The sequence below is a fragment of the Protopterus annectens genome, chromosome 16.part0 (genome assembly GCF_019279795.1).
Source record: "Protopterus annectens isolate FY-2018-M chromosome 16.part0, PAN1.0, whole genome shotgun sequence".
NCBI lineage: Eukaryota > Metazoa > Chordata > Ceratodontiformes > Protopteridae > Protopterus > Protopterus annectens.
The window spans coordinates 203,944,657-203,961,706 of NC_056750.1; the positions used below are offsets into that span (position 1 = coordinate 203,944,657).

A 17,050-nucleotide genomic window follows, 5' to 3' on the forward strand; every position below is an offset into this window, starting at 1 on the left:
TCAATGATCAATGTTACTTTTGTCTTCTTTTCATGGGTTACTATATCTGGTTTTCTTACATCTATTTTTGAACTGTTGGTAATGGGCAATCGCATGCAATATAAACTTTACCATTCTCTATAATGCTTTGTGGCTAATGTTTCCAATATTCCTCAGCTACCTCAATATTGTAGTGTTTGCACAATCCCCAATGAAACAGCCTTACCACAGTATTATGCCTTTCTACAGACTCTCTGCCATTTGTGTATCGCACCCAGTAACAAGACATGTGACTGTTTCCAGTTCGGTTTTACAGAACCTGCATTTGTCTGTTTCTCCCACATATTCAATGGACTTTGTAAACCAATGTCTTGGGCCGCTAATATTAACCGTTCATCTTTTGGTTTAAATTCACCTCTCCTTAACCATTTCTGCATCAGATCCTGATTGACATGAGGTAGTTCCAGGAGTTTTCTGTACTTGCAGCTCTATTTATGTCTCTTCCACATTTCTTGCCTTCTCATCTGATCCTCCTCCTTATATTTTTTCTTTTGTTTTTGGCATATTCAGTTGCTGCCTGATTTTTATCTTCTGGTTTGGTTTCCATTCCCGCTTGACACTGATATGCTTCTGCTAAACTAAGCAGGGAAGTCATCTTAGATTTGGTCTCTTCACGTTTCAAAACTTTCACTGTGTTTGGATCTGGTGAGGTCAGCAGATAAGTATGCAGTCCTATGACTGCAGATCTATACATGTAAACAATTTCGAGGAGGCCCAAACCTCCTTACAGGTCAAGGAACACACAATCTTGGTATGCACTGATTTTTATATGCAGTTTCATAAGCATGAAGCATTTTTCTTGTTTTCCTGTCCATCTGATCAACACCTTTTGGAGCCAGTTAGTCACCCCAAAACTGTAAGTTAGAACAGGAAGAACAAATTGGTTTATAGCTCGAACTTTGTTTCTAGATGTCAGGGCTGTTTTCAGTATTAATTTTTGTTTTCTAAAATATTTGTTACTGAATTTTGTTCATATTTGTTCATGTTTTACTGTTGATCAGCCATCAATTCCCACATACTTATACACTCCCTCCTGCTCAAGTTCTTCTGAATCACATTCCTGTCCCAGACCGATGTTTTCTTGGTGCTGCAGCTTTCCTCTTTTAAATGTTGCTTTTGCATATTTGTGGTGGTGCTGCGGTAGCGTTGTCGCCTCATAGCAAGACGTTGTCCCATTCGATTCTCAGCTAGAGCGTCTTCTGTGTGGAGGCATACGTGAATGGGGCGTACCTTCGTTGAAGGTTGTGCGTCAGGGCTGGTAACCAGGTACGTAAAAATCCACTACCAATCATTAGCGGACCGGAGTTCCGCTGTGGTGACCCCTAACCGGGAAAAGCCGAAAGACACAAACAATCAAGACCAATGACATTCTTATATCATTTGAGAAAGTTCTGACCCCTTCCAGTTGTACTTTCAGTTCATCATCTGACAGAAACTAGTGATGTGACAAAAGTTTTAAATCATCCACAAAAAGAAGATGAGAAGTCTTTACACTTTGTTGTTTTCTGGGAGCCAAATTGTAATCATGACCTAATCTGTTACGTAGACGGCTTTATGGGTTAAGGGCAAGACAAAACAGCAATGGCGACAGAGTCGCCCTGTAATATGCCCCTTTTAATTTTTTATCCCTGGGATAATAACTTGTCCTTTATCATGGCTTAGCTGTAAAATGGTTTACCACTGTTTCATGGTCACTGTAATGTAATTGATCAGTGTAAGGTCTTACACATTTGTAAGCACTAAACTATCCATACATTCTTCTTATTTTTTACAATTCTCCACTATGACTTTATTTAGTAACAAATCATCCTTAGTTCTATATGAATTTCTTTTGTTACCCTCTTGCTCTATTGCAAAGATTGGGTTTTCTTCTAAAAGACTATAAACTCTGTTGGCATCAATTCCGATATATAGTTTAGACATTGTCGAAAGGCAAGTTATTAGTCTACAGTTTTTAGAATACCTTGTAGGTTCACTTTTGAGGAGGAGTACCGTTTTTCCATTTGTTAACCAGGTTTGTTTCTATTAGGGGTGCACATATATGTAGTTCTTACTCGGGGCTAAATATTCATGTAAAGATGTTAATACTTTTAGCCAAAAGATAAGTACTGCATCTGTGCCTGGGGTTTTTCATTTAGGAGCTTTTTCTAACTTTGTTTCAATTTCTCTGGCTGTTACTTCAACCCATTTCTTATCCTGTACATTTGAACTTCTTACTGTTTCTTTAACTTCAATCCATTCAGCATTGTTGCTATGTTCCACAGGATCTTCATAGACATTTCTCCAAAATATGTTTGTTTCTTCTTTTCTTTGTGTGGTGTTTCTCTTCCTTTTGCTTTGTTTCCCAATTCCCTATAAAACTGTTTGGGTCATCCCTGAACGTATTACTTTGCACTTTTCCTTTTTAGCCAATGCTGAATTATCTTTTATTTATTATTTGCAATACTGTACAATAGATCCTGGTCTATTCTAATGCAGTGTGTTGATTTTATCAAATCTCTATTTTTTAATTGTTTTGTCAATATGTTCCCTCTTCTATACCCTTCTAACAGTGACACTTCTTGTCTTAATTGCTTTATAGTTTTCTCGATTCGATACTTCCATGATGGCGTTCGATTACTTCCTTTCCCTTACTGTCCTGTGTACGTTTGTGGTAAGACTATCTGTTGTTAACTTAGTTGCACAGTAATATATCCTATTTACTTCTATCACATGAATTTTTGTTAATAGTCTTGATTACGATGTTCATTTGTTTTATCAGACTTCTAACATTTTGGGTCTTACTGACTTTATGCAATCTATTTCTTTCATTGATCTTAATAAGTGTATCCATCTCTATTAAATCATAAAGTAACTCTTCCCTTAGATCTTTTTCTTCTAAACTGACGACACATTCTTCATTTTCAGTTTTCAGCGGGCATTCTACAGAAAGTTCCAGAACATCTTACTATGACATATTCTCTTCAGCTGCATTCTGCGTCATCCATTGCTCTTTCATAATGGAACAGAGTAGCCCATCACTCCACATTTACTGTTTCTTCCCTTGCTGTGCAACTCCAACTGAACTTTTGGACTGGTTTCCTACTTCACAGTATCTTCATGTGGCAAGTGATCAGATGGTTCTGGTTCTACCTATTTCTCCTTAATTTGGGGACTCATTACTCCATTGTGCTGTGAAGTTACCAGAGAAGGATTTTCTACATGAAATCCTTTACTTCACAGGTAATCTACTTCAGTTTCTATTTCTTTAACTTCTCCATTACTAATCTTCTTTTCTACTTTCCCCCTTTTGTTTTCTTATTTTTATACAGTAAAATTTTCCATATCCAGATGCCTTTCCTGTATTTCTCTTCAGGTTTCGTTAGTGTTTTTTTGTACTGATTAGTTTTCCTTTCTCCTTTGCATAAATATTGCACCACATTAAATCTCTTTCTTTCCCATGTCCATATTTCTTCTTCAGATGCCTCTGTGCTTCCTGTTTCTCTTTACTTTGAAGACTCATTGTTCCATCATGGTGTGACATATTCTGTTAAACTTTCTACACTAAATCCTTCACTTTGCATGTATTCAATAACATCAGCTACTATCTGTTTCACTTCTACTTTACTAATCCTCTGTTCTACATTCGCCTTCGTGATTTTATTTTTTGTATTGTGAAATTTTCGATATATGCGTGCCTTTGCCTGTACTTCTCTGGAAGTAGACAATGGATTAAGTGATATCATGGCCTTTCACTTCCAGAAGGAAAAGGTGGCATATTAACTCACCTGTGTGAACTCGCAGGTGCACCTTCAGATGGTGAGAAGATCGAAATGTTTTGCCACAGTATGGACAGTCCTTCCCTGCTGCTGCTGCTGCTCCTCCTCGAACTTGCTCCCTCAGCAAGGCCGCCTGGCTGGATCCCATTGCTCTGACCTCACCACTGTCCCCTAGGAAGAAACGCAAACAATATTTCACATTAGCCTCTGTTCAGTCCCCTCTGCTGCTTTAATCCTACCTCAAATGCTCTGGATCCTTAGGGGTTGCTGTTAAACTTCAACTAAAGTATGATTCACCTCCACTGATGACCTCCATGGTCGGCATTTAAGATATCAATAACCTGTACAGGAGTCATATCACATATTCAAATGCCATACAACTGAGACACAGGACATAGCATGTATTGTGGTGAAAGCCCTTAGAAACATAACTAACCTTTACTGTGCCTACATAGTACAATCTATGCAAACACAAAAAACTACATTAAGTGCCAGAATGAACTAGCAAACCAGCTAAATGTAAAGCATAATAAAACACAGAGAAAAGGAATGTTTTGTGAGGGTATGCCCTCTGAAGTCCTCAACCTCCCTTACTTGCAAACTAGCTCCTAGTTGCAAAACCATTGGAAAATCAGCAACTCCATGGGGTTGTGATATATACAAATATCACAATTTTTCAATCTTTCCTGCTTTGATTCAGAAGTGCTTCATTTCAGTGAATTTTCAATGGTTCCACTTACAGCCCAAGGCAGCCAATAATGTAACCCTTCAAATAGTTACATATTTAAATTTGTGCATACAACTGCCCATCATAACTCCAAGACAAATGCATGCCCTGGAAGGTAGTGATGGGCAGTGCCCTGGAACATTACCACACAAATGGCAAAGAATTTATGACCACTACTACTAGTGTGTACAACCTGGTAACTCCATGTATGACTGACCGCCACCACTTTCATGAAGCTATCTGACGGACGTTTATCTCAGATGTCAGTGTGTTATGAACCACCTCTCTGACCCATGTTGGGTTATTACTGGTGTAGTGAACAGTGCTTTCCCATCCATCTGAGACATACTGCCTGGGATATCTGTTGAAATGCATAACCTAGTGGTATTTGAACATTCCATTATGCAGACAGCTAGTGGTCTGCCTACCTACTGCACAAACAACAATGTTGTATGGCTCTAGTTGTGTTCACAGCAGCCTTTGTTGTATCACAATGTGCAGGACACAAAATATGGATACAATATTCCAGGCTGCAAATGTTTACAGTAACTGAAAAGTACAGTTTTGTACCTACCATAAATGTAGATGTTCAAGTGTTGACACTGCTGCAGTCATTACACTTGGGTTATCCTGCCGTCAGGCGGTTCCCTAGTCGGCCAGAGTTCCAAAGTCTTGGTCCGGCGTTGGTTGCTGTCGCCTCCTCCCCAACATCAGTGCGACAGAGGTATATAAGATGCAGCCGACGCCATTTTCTTCAGTTTTTCCTTGCCCCAGATGTCAGGTGCCCCCCAATAGGTAGGCAATTCAAATTGCTAATAAAACATAAATAAGAAAAGCAAACAAAAACTTTCAGTAACCAGCAAATACCCCCCAAAGGTAGTAAAGGGTAGTAGACCTAGGCACGTAATAGCAATGAAGAGGGGATGGAGGGAGGGTAACCTGGACTGCAGCAGTGTCAACACTCGAGCATCTACATTTATGGTAGGTACAAAACTGTACTATGTTCATCATGTTACACTGCTGCAGTCATTACACTTGGGTAGAATCCCAAAGCTGAGGTAGGGTGGCTGGTTCTATAATGCATTAGGGGTGGCTATAAGGCCCTGCAGCACTGCAGAGGTGAAGCCAGCTCTGGATGTAGAGTATAGAGGCAGATGATAATGCTTGGTGAACGTATGCATAGAGCTCCATGTTGCTGCTTCCAAAATTTCCTTGGTAGGTACCCCTCTGAGGCAGGCCATTGATGTGGCTGTTGCCCTGGTGGAGTGAGATCTAATGCTGGAAGGCACAGGTTTCCCATGGTGCATATAGCAGAAACGTATGCAATGCCCTATCCATTTGGAAATAGTCTGTTTTGAAATGGCTTTTCCCTGTGCTCCTGCAGCATATGCTACCAATTGCTCAGATTTTCTGAAAGCTTTGGTTTTGTCCAAGTAGAAGTGTAACTGCCTGTGAATGTCCAATGAATGCAGTTGTCTATCCCCTTTATTCTGTGGTTTTGGATAAAAAGTTGGCAAATGAATAGTTTGGTTTAGAGACACACTTGAAACCACCTTAGGCATAAAAGTAGGGTTAGTTCTTAAGGACGCCCTGTCCTGGTGGAAAATGAGGAAAGGTTCCACTGCCATTAGTGCCTGTAATTCTGAAACTCTTCGTGCTGATGTAAGTGCCAGGAGCAGAGCAGTTTTCCAAGAGATGTATTTTAATTCTGCTGTGCTAGCTGGCTCAAAGGGAGGTAAAGTTAATTTTTCCAAAACAAAGCTGAGGTCCCAAGTTGGAGCAGGTGCTCTACGGGGCGGTCTTATGATTTTTGCCCCTCTGAGGTACTGTTTTAGCAAAGTATTAGAGAAAATTGGTGGATCCGTGTTGTAATGAGCAGAGATGGCAGAGGCATGGATCTTGATGGATGAAAAGGAGGGGCCTTTGTCCAGCATTTCAGTCAAATATTGTAGTATCTGAGGAATGTTTGGCACAAGAAGGTCAAGGCTGTGAGCCTGGTTCCAGGAACAGAATCTCTTCCACTTATCCAAATAGGCTTTCCTGGTACTAGATCTTCTGGCCTCCAGGATGACATCCATAACAGCTTTGGAGAGAGGCATTGCTTGCTTTGCTAAGGTATCTTCCATGCAGCGAGGTTTAAGGTCCTTAGCTGGCTGTGGAGAATCTGATTGTTGTTCGGAGAGAGTAGATGTGGTGTTTGAGGCAAAATCCAGGGTGGTCCTTGTGCTAAGTTTTTTAAGATTGGGTATCAGTGCTGGCGTGGCCAGTCTGGTGCAATCAGGATAATTTTTAGCCCCTCTTGCCTGGCTTTTATGAGTACCTTTGGAAGAAGAGGCAGTGGTGGGAATGCGTATACTGTTAGATTTTTCCAGCTGAATGAGAGGGCATCCACTTTCCATGCTTGTGGTTAGTAACGCCTTGTGCAGAATTTCTGTAGCTGGCAATTCTTTGGTGATGCAAACAGATCTATGTCCGGGCTCCACCAATTCTGTGTTATCATTCTGAATATTTGTGGATTCAATTCCCATTTGTGTGGATCCAAGATATTTCTGCTTAAGTCGTCTGCCAGTGTGTTTTTCTCTCCTGGCAGGAATTGTGCTTGTAGATGAACTTGATAGCTTATAGCTGTGTCCCACAAAGTCATTGCTTGTCTGCAGAGGGGATATGAATGGGTGCCCCCTTACTTGTTTATGTACCACATGACTGTGGTGTTGTCTGTCTTCAGTAGTAGTTGTCCTGGATGTAGCAGGTCCTTGAAAGCTATAAGGGCATTTTGTACAGCTAGCATCTCTTTTTGGTTGATGTGAAGATGCTTTTGTTCTATAGGTCACTTGCCCTGAATGCATTTTCCTGCCATGTGTGCCCCCCCGGCGTAATCTGATGCATCTGTTGTCAGTGTTTGCCTGGGTGTGGGTTGAGTAAAAGGCTGTCCCTTGTTGAGGTGACAAGCTTGAGCCCACCATCAAAACTCTTTCTGAAGGCAAGGTATTAGTGGTATAACTGTTTCCAAACTTTGACAGTGTTGAGACCATACACTCTTTAGGTACCATTGTAGTTTCCTCATATGCAGTCTGGCATATGGAATTAGTCGTATGCAAGATGCCATGTAGCCCAAGGCCTGCAGAATTTTTCTTGCAGGGAGTTGGGTCTTTGTTGCCATCAATTGAAAGTATTGAGTCAAATGTCCTTGCTTGTCTGGCGTGAGATAAGCCATCTGGGCTGTTGTGTTCAAGCTGGCACCCAGAAATATTATCTGTTGTGAGGGCACTAGTTTTGATTTCTTTTCGTTTACTGTGTACCCCAGGCAACTTAGTAACTTTTTTACAAACGCCAGATGCTTTAGGAGAATGTCTTTGCTCTCTACTTGAATTAGGCAGTCGTCCAGGTATGGGTAAATCTGAATTCCTCTTTGTCTGCAAAATGCAATTACTGGTGCCAGGCACTTTGTGAAGACCCTGGGCGCAGTAGATAAGCCAAAGGGCAGTGCAGAGAACTGATGATGCATTGGACCAGCTATGAATCTAAGGTATCTTCTGCAGTTTTGTCTGATAGGGACATGCAGGTATGCCTCCTTGAGGTCCAAAGTCACAAGCCAAGCTTGCTTGCCCAGCATGGGAAGAAGCTGCTGTAATGTCAACATTTTGAATTTCGGGACATCCAGGTAAGTGTTTAGAGATGAAAGATCCAGAATAGGCCTCCAGGCTTTGTCTTTTCTGGGTATCAGAAAGAGTCTTGAGTAAAATCCTTGTCCTTGTTCCTGCGGAGGTACCTTTTGAATAGCTCCCATGATCATGAGTGCTGTAATTTGTTTTTGAGCCTCTGCCCATTGATTTGGTGGCAGATTTGGCATTCCTTTTAACCTTGGCAGAGTGTGAAAGTGGAACCTGTAACCTTGTGAAATGATACTGAGAACCCATTTGTGTTTGGTGATCATATGCCAGTTCTGATAGAAAAGAGCCAGTTTTCCTCCCAGTGGGGCTGCCAAGAGAGAAATGTTTGGCAGCTGTAGTGGGAAGTCATTGGGACTGTTTTTTGTAAGGTTGTTGTCTGTCTTCTCCTTCTTTCTGGCCTGGTGCACCCCACTGTCGAGGCCTGTAAGGACCTTGTGGCTGTCCTCTGCCTCTTGGACGCCTGTATTTGTCCTTTGAGGTCTGTCTGTGACAGGAAAGGACCAATTTTTTGTTGGCCAGTTTCTGCTAAATCTTGGAGGCTGTACCTGTAAGAAATCTTTCACGGTTTGCATAGATTTTGGCTTATCCTCCATTTTCTTTAGTACCTCTTCTGTCTTAACTCCAAATAGGGCATCATGCTGCAAGGGTGCATCCAGTAGTTTTTCTTTAACATGATCTGGCAATGCATGTTCCTTTAACCATGTGTGTCTTCTAATGACAGAGCCTGTAACTGCTGCCCTGCAGGAGGCCTCTAAAGAATCAAAACCACATTGCAAAGTATGTTTTCCCACTTGTTCAGCAGCATGCAATAAATCCTGCATTTCTTTAAAATTAGGAGGATCTGTATCTGAAAGCATTTTTTGTTTCAACTCAGACATCAGAAATTGCTGGTATTTTAACATGTGAAATTGGCAATTCAAAGCCCTTATTGCTAAAGTTGCAGATGTATATACTTTCTTTCCCCATCTGTCTAATGCTCTGGAGTCTCTGTCAGAGGGAACTGGGTTCTTTGCTGATGAGGCCTTGACCCCTTTGGGTCCCTGAGAAATAGTTTCTGGGTCTGCCACTGGGCTTTTATACAGAAATTTGTGTGAGTCAGGGACTCTGTAATACCTGTCTAGTTTAACTGGAGCTGGAGGTAAGGAATCAAGATTTAAACTGGATTCAGTATACACATATTCCACAATGTCTAACACTGGCGGAATAGCCAGGGGTCTGTGTTGAGGTAAAAGTAGGAATTCTCTGAGCCTTTTCTTGGATTCTGAGTAATCCTGGCCCTCCCAATGGAAATGCTCCCTCATGGTGTGTAAAGTTTCCCCAAGAGTAATCCTATGGGGGAGAGGCTGATGGAATGGATTCCTCAGCATCAGAATCCTCACAAGGGGGTAAAGAGTAATCCAGGTCTGAGGAAGACTGTAAGGAAATGGACACCTGGTCGGAGGCGTCAGAATCCACATCCTGAATGGGCCTTTTATCAGGAGGGGGATGGGATCCCCTGATCAGAGTGATCAGGTCTTTGGCCATTTTGAGCATTTGTTTCTTAGGCATGGAGGCCTGCCCTGGAGACTGTGATTTCTTAGATTTAAGAGGTGGTTTAGACTTAGAAGAGGGTTTAAGGCTAAGCTGACTAGGTCCGAATACACCCTCTGAAGTAGCAGGAGGCTCATGTACACCGGATCCCTCTGCAGGGTCGGTTTCGGTAGTCTGTAAAACTTGGGAGTCCGATGGCCCAGCCATCTCCACTAAGGAGTCGGTGGCTGCCTGTGGTTCTGCTGAAGCGGTCATCAGGGGCTGCAAAGGCGCCTCGCTGAAAACTGGAGAACTGGCGACTGGCCTAGAAGAGGAGTCCTTGTCCGTTTTGGGCTTCGGATGCCTGTCTTTGTCTTTGCGCTTTTTATGAATTGTGGTCGTCGAAAGTTCTGACGGCATCGTATAATTAAATTTTCTGCCAAAGTAATGTCGGGCAAAATCAAACTGACATTTAATAGCGCGCTTGTTAAACCCAGCACAAAATCGACAACCAGTGACGTCGTGGTCTGGGCCTAGGCATGGGATACAATAAGAATGGAAATCCTTATGAGGTATTTGCTTCCCACAAGAAATACAGTTATTAACTTTTACTGACATCAGACTGAGGCAAGAAAAAGTTTCCCCAACGGGGTACTTAGCTTTGTAGAAGACTTCGGTTCTGGATTCGGAAATGAAAATCTCAAAAGTCGGCCGACCGGCACTTGCGAACTGCTTTTGCTTCGGGCACCGCGTGGCAAGAAAGACTGAAGAAAATTGCGTCGGTTGCATCTTATATACCCCTGTCGCACTGACGTTGGGGAGGAGGCGACAGCAACCGACGCCGGACCAAGACTTTGGAGCTCTGGCCGACTGGGGAACCCAAGTGTAATGACTGCAGCAGTGTAACACGATGAACATCAACAAAGCTGTTCAAAAGCCCAGATGGATGTCTATAATAACACATGAAAAGAACTTTGTTCAATCACAGATATGGTAAAACCCATGACAGCAACCAGGGTGGCAAATGACCTGAATCTATGGCATAAGAGTACTAGGATAAGTACATACATACTTTTTAATACTGGTTGACTAATTCATCCCAACTAGACTTAAGGGTCTCTGCTAATGGGCAAACTGGGAACACTGCATGGTTAGATAACTTGTTCTGTATACACAAGCTGAGAGTACAGATGTCAATCAAGTTGAACTGAACTGCACTTCACAGGCAGCTTTGTTACTTCATTTTCTACAATATATGGCTACCTTTATCAACTGATTTTCAGCTAGGTGGGCTGATTCAAGACCCTTTTTAGCTATGACTCAGGTCAAAGACATGACCGGTTCCTCCAAATCACAGGATGTCCACCTGAATACCCTACAAAGCACCTCTGGAGTCAACTACCTTCCCACCATAACCACTAGAGTGTATGTTAAAAATCCTGCTCCTTGGTTCTTATCTTTGTAATGTAATTCCCTTTTTTATCTATGCAAATGGTGTGTGCACAGGCTCTTTAAAGGCGGTCTCCCACCCCTACGTTTTTCCCCCTTCATTGCCTTTTTCTTCTCTGCCAGCATTTTCACAGTTTTTCCTTCCTATAACTATCCCCTAGATGGCAGCATTCCTCCTTTCCTACTATTAACTACTAGCTATTGCACTACTGCCCTGCTCCTGGTTTCTCTCAGAATAGTATCCTGTTAAACATCTCCAACATCTTCTACTTGTGTACCCACCCCACTAACCACAACCTAACATCTCTCTGTACCCACTATAGGCTTGCCTGCAGCTTATTCCTTCCAATAGCAGTTGATTTTCACTGACAGTTTTTTTGCAGACATTCTGGTCTCGCACATCCCTTCTTGCTGGCTGTGTACTTTTATATCCTCTACACCACTCCCACAAGCTTGCTCATCCTATCATACATCACTCCACCCTGACCCACATTACCTAACTCTCCTCCCCCCTCACTTAGTAACTCTCCCTTAGCCTCCACCTCACTACTCCCTCCTCCAACTCAACTTTTCATACCCCACCCCACCTACTCCTTTTCCCTACACCTACTTCTTGAACCCCTACCTTTACCTTCTTCACCTCACTCAATACACTTCCCTTCGCACTCATCACCTCCACACCCATCATCCAGACCATGCACATCACACCTGCATCCCTTTCACTCCATATTCTCCTTCCCCTCTCCTTCTTCCTCCTATTACACCTAACCTGTCTGCCTAACTTTTCCTATTCCCTACCCCAGTATACTACCACTCTTCACATCGCAAAATAACCCCGTTACTCTTCCAACATCTCACCTCACCTCTATCAAACAAATAACTCCTTTCTCTTCACCATAAAACTTTTCAATCATCCAACTTTCCAACCCATCCATTACAGTCCCAATACCTTATGCATCCTGTCACTTAACCCCAACTCTACAAATGCCTCTAAACTACTAAGCCTCATTCTCAGACTTATCTCTGTCCTTCTCTCTGGCGACATCCACCCCAAACCAGGACCTCCTGTAAAACAGCCTTCATATCAACATCCAACCTCTACTCCCTCTTCCCACAAATCACCACTACTTCTCACTACCATTAATGCCCAAAGCCTACATAATAAACTACTCACCTTCCACGCCTGGCTCACCCATAACCACCCTGACATAGTAGCAGTCACTGAAACATGGCTCAAACCACACCTGAAAGACTCTAAAATCACCCCCCCAAGCTATAGTACCATTAGAAATGACAGAACCCTAAAGAAAGGAGGTGGAGTAGCACTACTTTGTTCCTCCTCCCTAACAGTAATTCCTTATACTAACCACATGCCAAAATTTGGTACAGCGGAAATATCCCCAGGCCTCCTGAAAATAAACAACCACAAAAACATAGCCATAGCAGCTCTTTATATCCCTCCTGGAAATAACACTCCCCTTCAGGAAGACATACTTTCCTGGTTCTCCGCTAATATTTCCAACAAAACAATCATCTTAGGAGACGTTAACATTAACAGGTCCTCTATTCAATCAACCACCACCTTCCACACTATCAACCTATACAACTTCTCTCGATTAGTTAATTCCCCTACTAGACCCAACAAAGACAGTCCTTCAGCAAGCACTTTGGACTGGATTTTAGTTTCCCACCACAATAATATCTCAGATAGTAGCACTTTGCCTGATTCTCCCAGCAATCACTTATCTGCCTTCATTTGCCGCACTCCTTCCTCCTAACACTTACAACATAATTATGTCTTAACCCGTAACCTCAAAAACTTCAGCCCACAGTCCTTTTTCAATAGCTTGAAACTAATGAACTGGAACCCTCAGAAAACTCCTCCTCCTGACAAAGCTGTCACATACTTTAACGCTTCTTTTACTAACTTACTAAACTGCTTTGTCTCTCCCAGAGCTAAAAGAGTAAAATCCATTACTCCTCCATGGTTTTCTAAAAGACAAATTATCTCTTATGCACTCTCATGGCAAATCATGTAAACTCTACCAAAAACATAAATCACCTAACAACCTCACTGAATATAAACAACTTTGTAATAAAGTTAAAAAAAAACGAATTGCTTCTGACTGCAAATCATACTACTCTAAGCTTCAAAACTGTCACAAATCCAGCCCCAAAACGTTGTGGAACAGTATCACTTCCCTCCTCAGTCCTGGCCTGAAAACTAATCCCTGCCCTAGCTCCCCTGACCATATTATAGCCTCCAAATTCAACTCCTTCATAGACCCTATTGCCAAGCTCAGCACAGCTTTCCCTTCAAATTCCATCAATCCTTCTACTCCTATTACCCACAACTCTCACTCTACCCCCTTACCTCCCACCCCTCTCTCTTCTTCTTCAAACCCATTCCAGTCTCTACTATAAAAAAGCTCCTCCAAAAACTAAAACCCTATTCCAACGTCCCTGACTACCTTCCTTCGAACTTCCTTAACCTAGCTGCAGATGGCATCACACTCCCCGTTGGTATACTAATAAACCATTCTATACAAGAATCCTATGTACCCCTCCTCTGGAAAAAAAAGCCTTTACCACCCCCTTACATAAAAGGAGGCAACAACACTGACATCCCCAATTTCCGCCTTGTCATCCTCCCCCCTCTCAAAAATTCTTGAAAAATGTATTCAACTTCAACTTCTACCCTACTCCTTGACAGTCACTTACTTATCCCATCACAGCATGTTTTAGACCTGGACACAGTACCATCTCAGCCCATCTATCCTTTCTCGAAAACATCAACCACCCTTGCGATTCTGGTAATATTGTATTCGCTCTTCTCTTACACCTTTCTAAGGCCTTTGATACAATATCCCACAGCCTATTTCTTTCTAAGTGCTCCCAGCTTAAACTCTCTCTCTCCTCTCTGAATTGGTTTTCCAGTTCTCTCTCAGAATGACAGCAAGCCACCAAATGGAATAATTCTACCACTCCCTACCTTAACACTCAGACCGGCGTCCCCCAGGGATCCATCCTCCACTATTATTCAATACTTTTATAAACGACTTCCACCATTGCATACCCAATGTCAAACTAGTACAATACGCCGATAATTGAACCATTACTTAATCTGCAGAATCCCTTCCTAAGCTTATACAATTAACACAAGACGCATTCAACAGCACAGAGATTTGGATGCAAAATAATCACTTGGCTCTTAATGCATCCAAATCCAAAATCATGGTCTTTACCCCTTCTAAAAATACCAAAATAGACACAAACGCCTTCTCTATAGTCAGCCAAAATAAACCCCCCCTTGAATAGTCTCCCAAACTAAGCTTCTAGACGTCCTTATCGATGAACAGTTAAAATTTGACCTTCACCTCTAAACCAACATTAAGAAAACCCACCAAAAACTAGGAATGCTCGACCGGTACAATCGCTACCTCACACTTTCCCAGATTAAGAACTTCCTCATTTTATGGAGTGTCTCCCTGAATGTGAAATCCAAAGATGGTGAGGCTGAGGCAAGATTTCCATCTGTTGCACATATGACAACTCATCTTCATCAGACTCATACGAATCACTGGAATCCTGGGGGAGGTCCCTCTTTCTTTTGTCAGGAGATGACTCTGTAGCAGGGGTCTTGCTATGGCTAAGCTGTCTGGAGTTCAAAATATCAATGAAATCCACAGCTAGCCTGAGGAGGTCCTGTGGATGGGCCTGGTGAGACTGACACCCAGATGGCCTAGGCTAAGGAAAGTTGGGTACAGCCTTCTTAGTTTGGCCTTAGGTCTGGATTTGTGTGGTGTTGGATGTGCTTGGCTATCACTGTGGGCAGGCGGCCACAGCCTTTGCCTGGTCAGTTGAAGCTTCCCTTGTCAAATGGGAGGGAGGTCCAGTCTCTCCCTATGTAGGCCTGGAACAAAAGTCAGAAGCCAGAACCTGCAGATCAATTCTGGACCCATCAGATGATCCATGTCCTTTGGTCTGAGCAGATGTTAAGGGAACCATTGACATACCAGCATACCAGACTCCAAAAGTGTTTCAAAAGAAGTCTCAGTCACATGTTCTGTCAGTGGAGGGGACTGCAAAAGCATCACTTCTCCTTCAACCATCATGAGCCATGCTGCAGTGACTGAAACTGATCTGCTATCGTCTGCAACCCTAACATTCTTTGCATGCTTCTCCTTCTTACAGTGAGGAAGCTTGAGTGCAGTGAAACCGGCAAATGCCATACTGCATTTAGGCCCTTGAAGCTCCCCCCATTTCTGTCTAAGTTTTTCAATAGTGATTCTGCCCTGTGCTTGACTGTCCTAGAATTAAAGTATTCACACTGGGCTCAGTTGGGCATGTCATGTTCTGGGCCCATGCAAAAACGATTAAGTGTGGAAGCCCCGAGGAGGTATTTGTTTCCCACACTAACTCATTACATCCGAGTGACTCCTCCAGGTGCATCTGCAGTTAACTCCTACTGATGCCTCCAGGTGTTAAATATTGCTTGTTCATATTTGCATTACTAATTCCAAAACTATGCTATGTACAAGGTTTTAAAATATTTCATCTTAAAGCTTACACAATGGCAAACTCAACTGCATTAATATTTGACCTCTGTCTAGTGTAGGTAAATAGATATTAACTATTGTTTTTATGATATTCATTTATATACATATAATTTTCATATTTTTCTAAATATCTCAACAAGCAAGTAACACAGATAGCCTCATATGAAAGCTCTCAGCTAGGTGAATAAAATGCATCTGACAGTATGTGTGTAACTTGAGTGGTTGCTGAGATATTGTAAGCTGTTTATAAAATATTACAAATGTAATAGTTACTGTGTTTACTGTGACTTATCGGTTTAAGACCTAGAACCTAAAGAATATTACCACTATAAAAACAGTCTGCACTGAAGAGTTTGCCATTTGTACTTCTTTCATAACCCTTATGGTTCCAGGGATATGAATATTTGAAACGTGAGGAAATAATCTGATTCTGTTAAAGGCTTAGGTTCCACCCATTGGAAGTTACAGTGCAAACTTCCTGAGCTCTGCTGGAGTGAATGAATTAAGCAAGTACTTGTTTTGTCTATTGACATCTAATAGCACAGTAGACAATAAGGAAAACAGCTCCCCATGGGAACACTTCTCTTTATTGCAGTTCTAAAATTGGGCTTCAGACTGACCGACAAGACTAGGAATCTGTATCAGGCTCTGATGCAAGAAAAAGCTGAAAATGGTGCCAGGCACGGACTCCTGCTTTGATCTGTTGATGTCAGAAGCCTCTAGGCTTAGAGGAGGGGAAAAAGTCTGTGGTAGTCGGTCTGGCCAAGGGCTTCCACAGCAGGAAATCTCATGGAGTAACTACTGCGACAGTGAAACAAGATGAGCATCCTCTGTTGTCAGTGCAGCTGCATGGCATAGTGGGATAAAGCCTTTTACAAACTGCATTCAGTTAACAACATGGATGCTAATGGGGATGCAGTGGGGAGGAAGGGAGTGAGCAGTCAGTCAGCATCACTATTCTAGGTTGAAGGATGCAGCCTAAAGACTTGCTGCAATATGCAGCATATCAGCTTGGCAAGCTCTGTGCTGTAAGATCAGTGAACCCCTCAGTCTGGAAGTTGTGTATACACACCACCAAGCCTGCAACGAGGGAACAGGAGGAGGGTACACTCCCTTGCATGCAGCATTACAAAGCAGCAGCATCATAAACTTCCTCACTAGTCCCAGACTAAGGTTGGGGTGAGCAAGATGGAGGTGAAGTCTTGTCCATCACATCCACAGATAGGGGTTGCTGATGGTCAATTGCAGGAGAGGAACAGAATTAAAAAAAAGTCAGAACTGAAGACAAACAGGAAAAGGTCATGGGGGTTTTGGTGGAATGAAACTTATACTTTTAGT

The 17,050-nt window shown here is 42.4% G+C and overlaps 1 protein-coding gene across 1 annotated transcript in view; it reads right to left on the bottom strand.

The window, feature by feature from the left end:
- The window catches only part of LOC122790908 (zinc finger protein 536-like), a 517,195-nt gene that overhangs the window by 27,284 nt on the left and 472,861 nt on the right, over window positions 1–17,050 (bottom strand). The window contains exon 5 of the mRNA XM_044058592.1: window positions 3,807–3,968. Coding sequence (XP_043914527.1) covers window positions 3,807–3,968 — 162 coding nt within the window. The remainder of the gene's footprint in view (window positions 1–3,806; window positions 3,969–17,050) is intronic.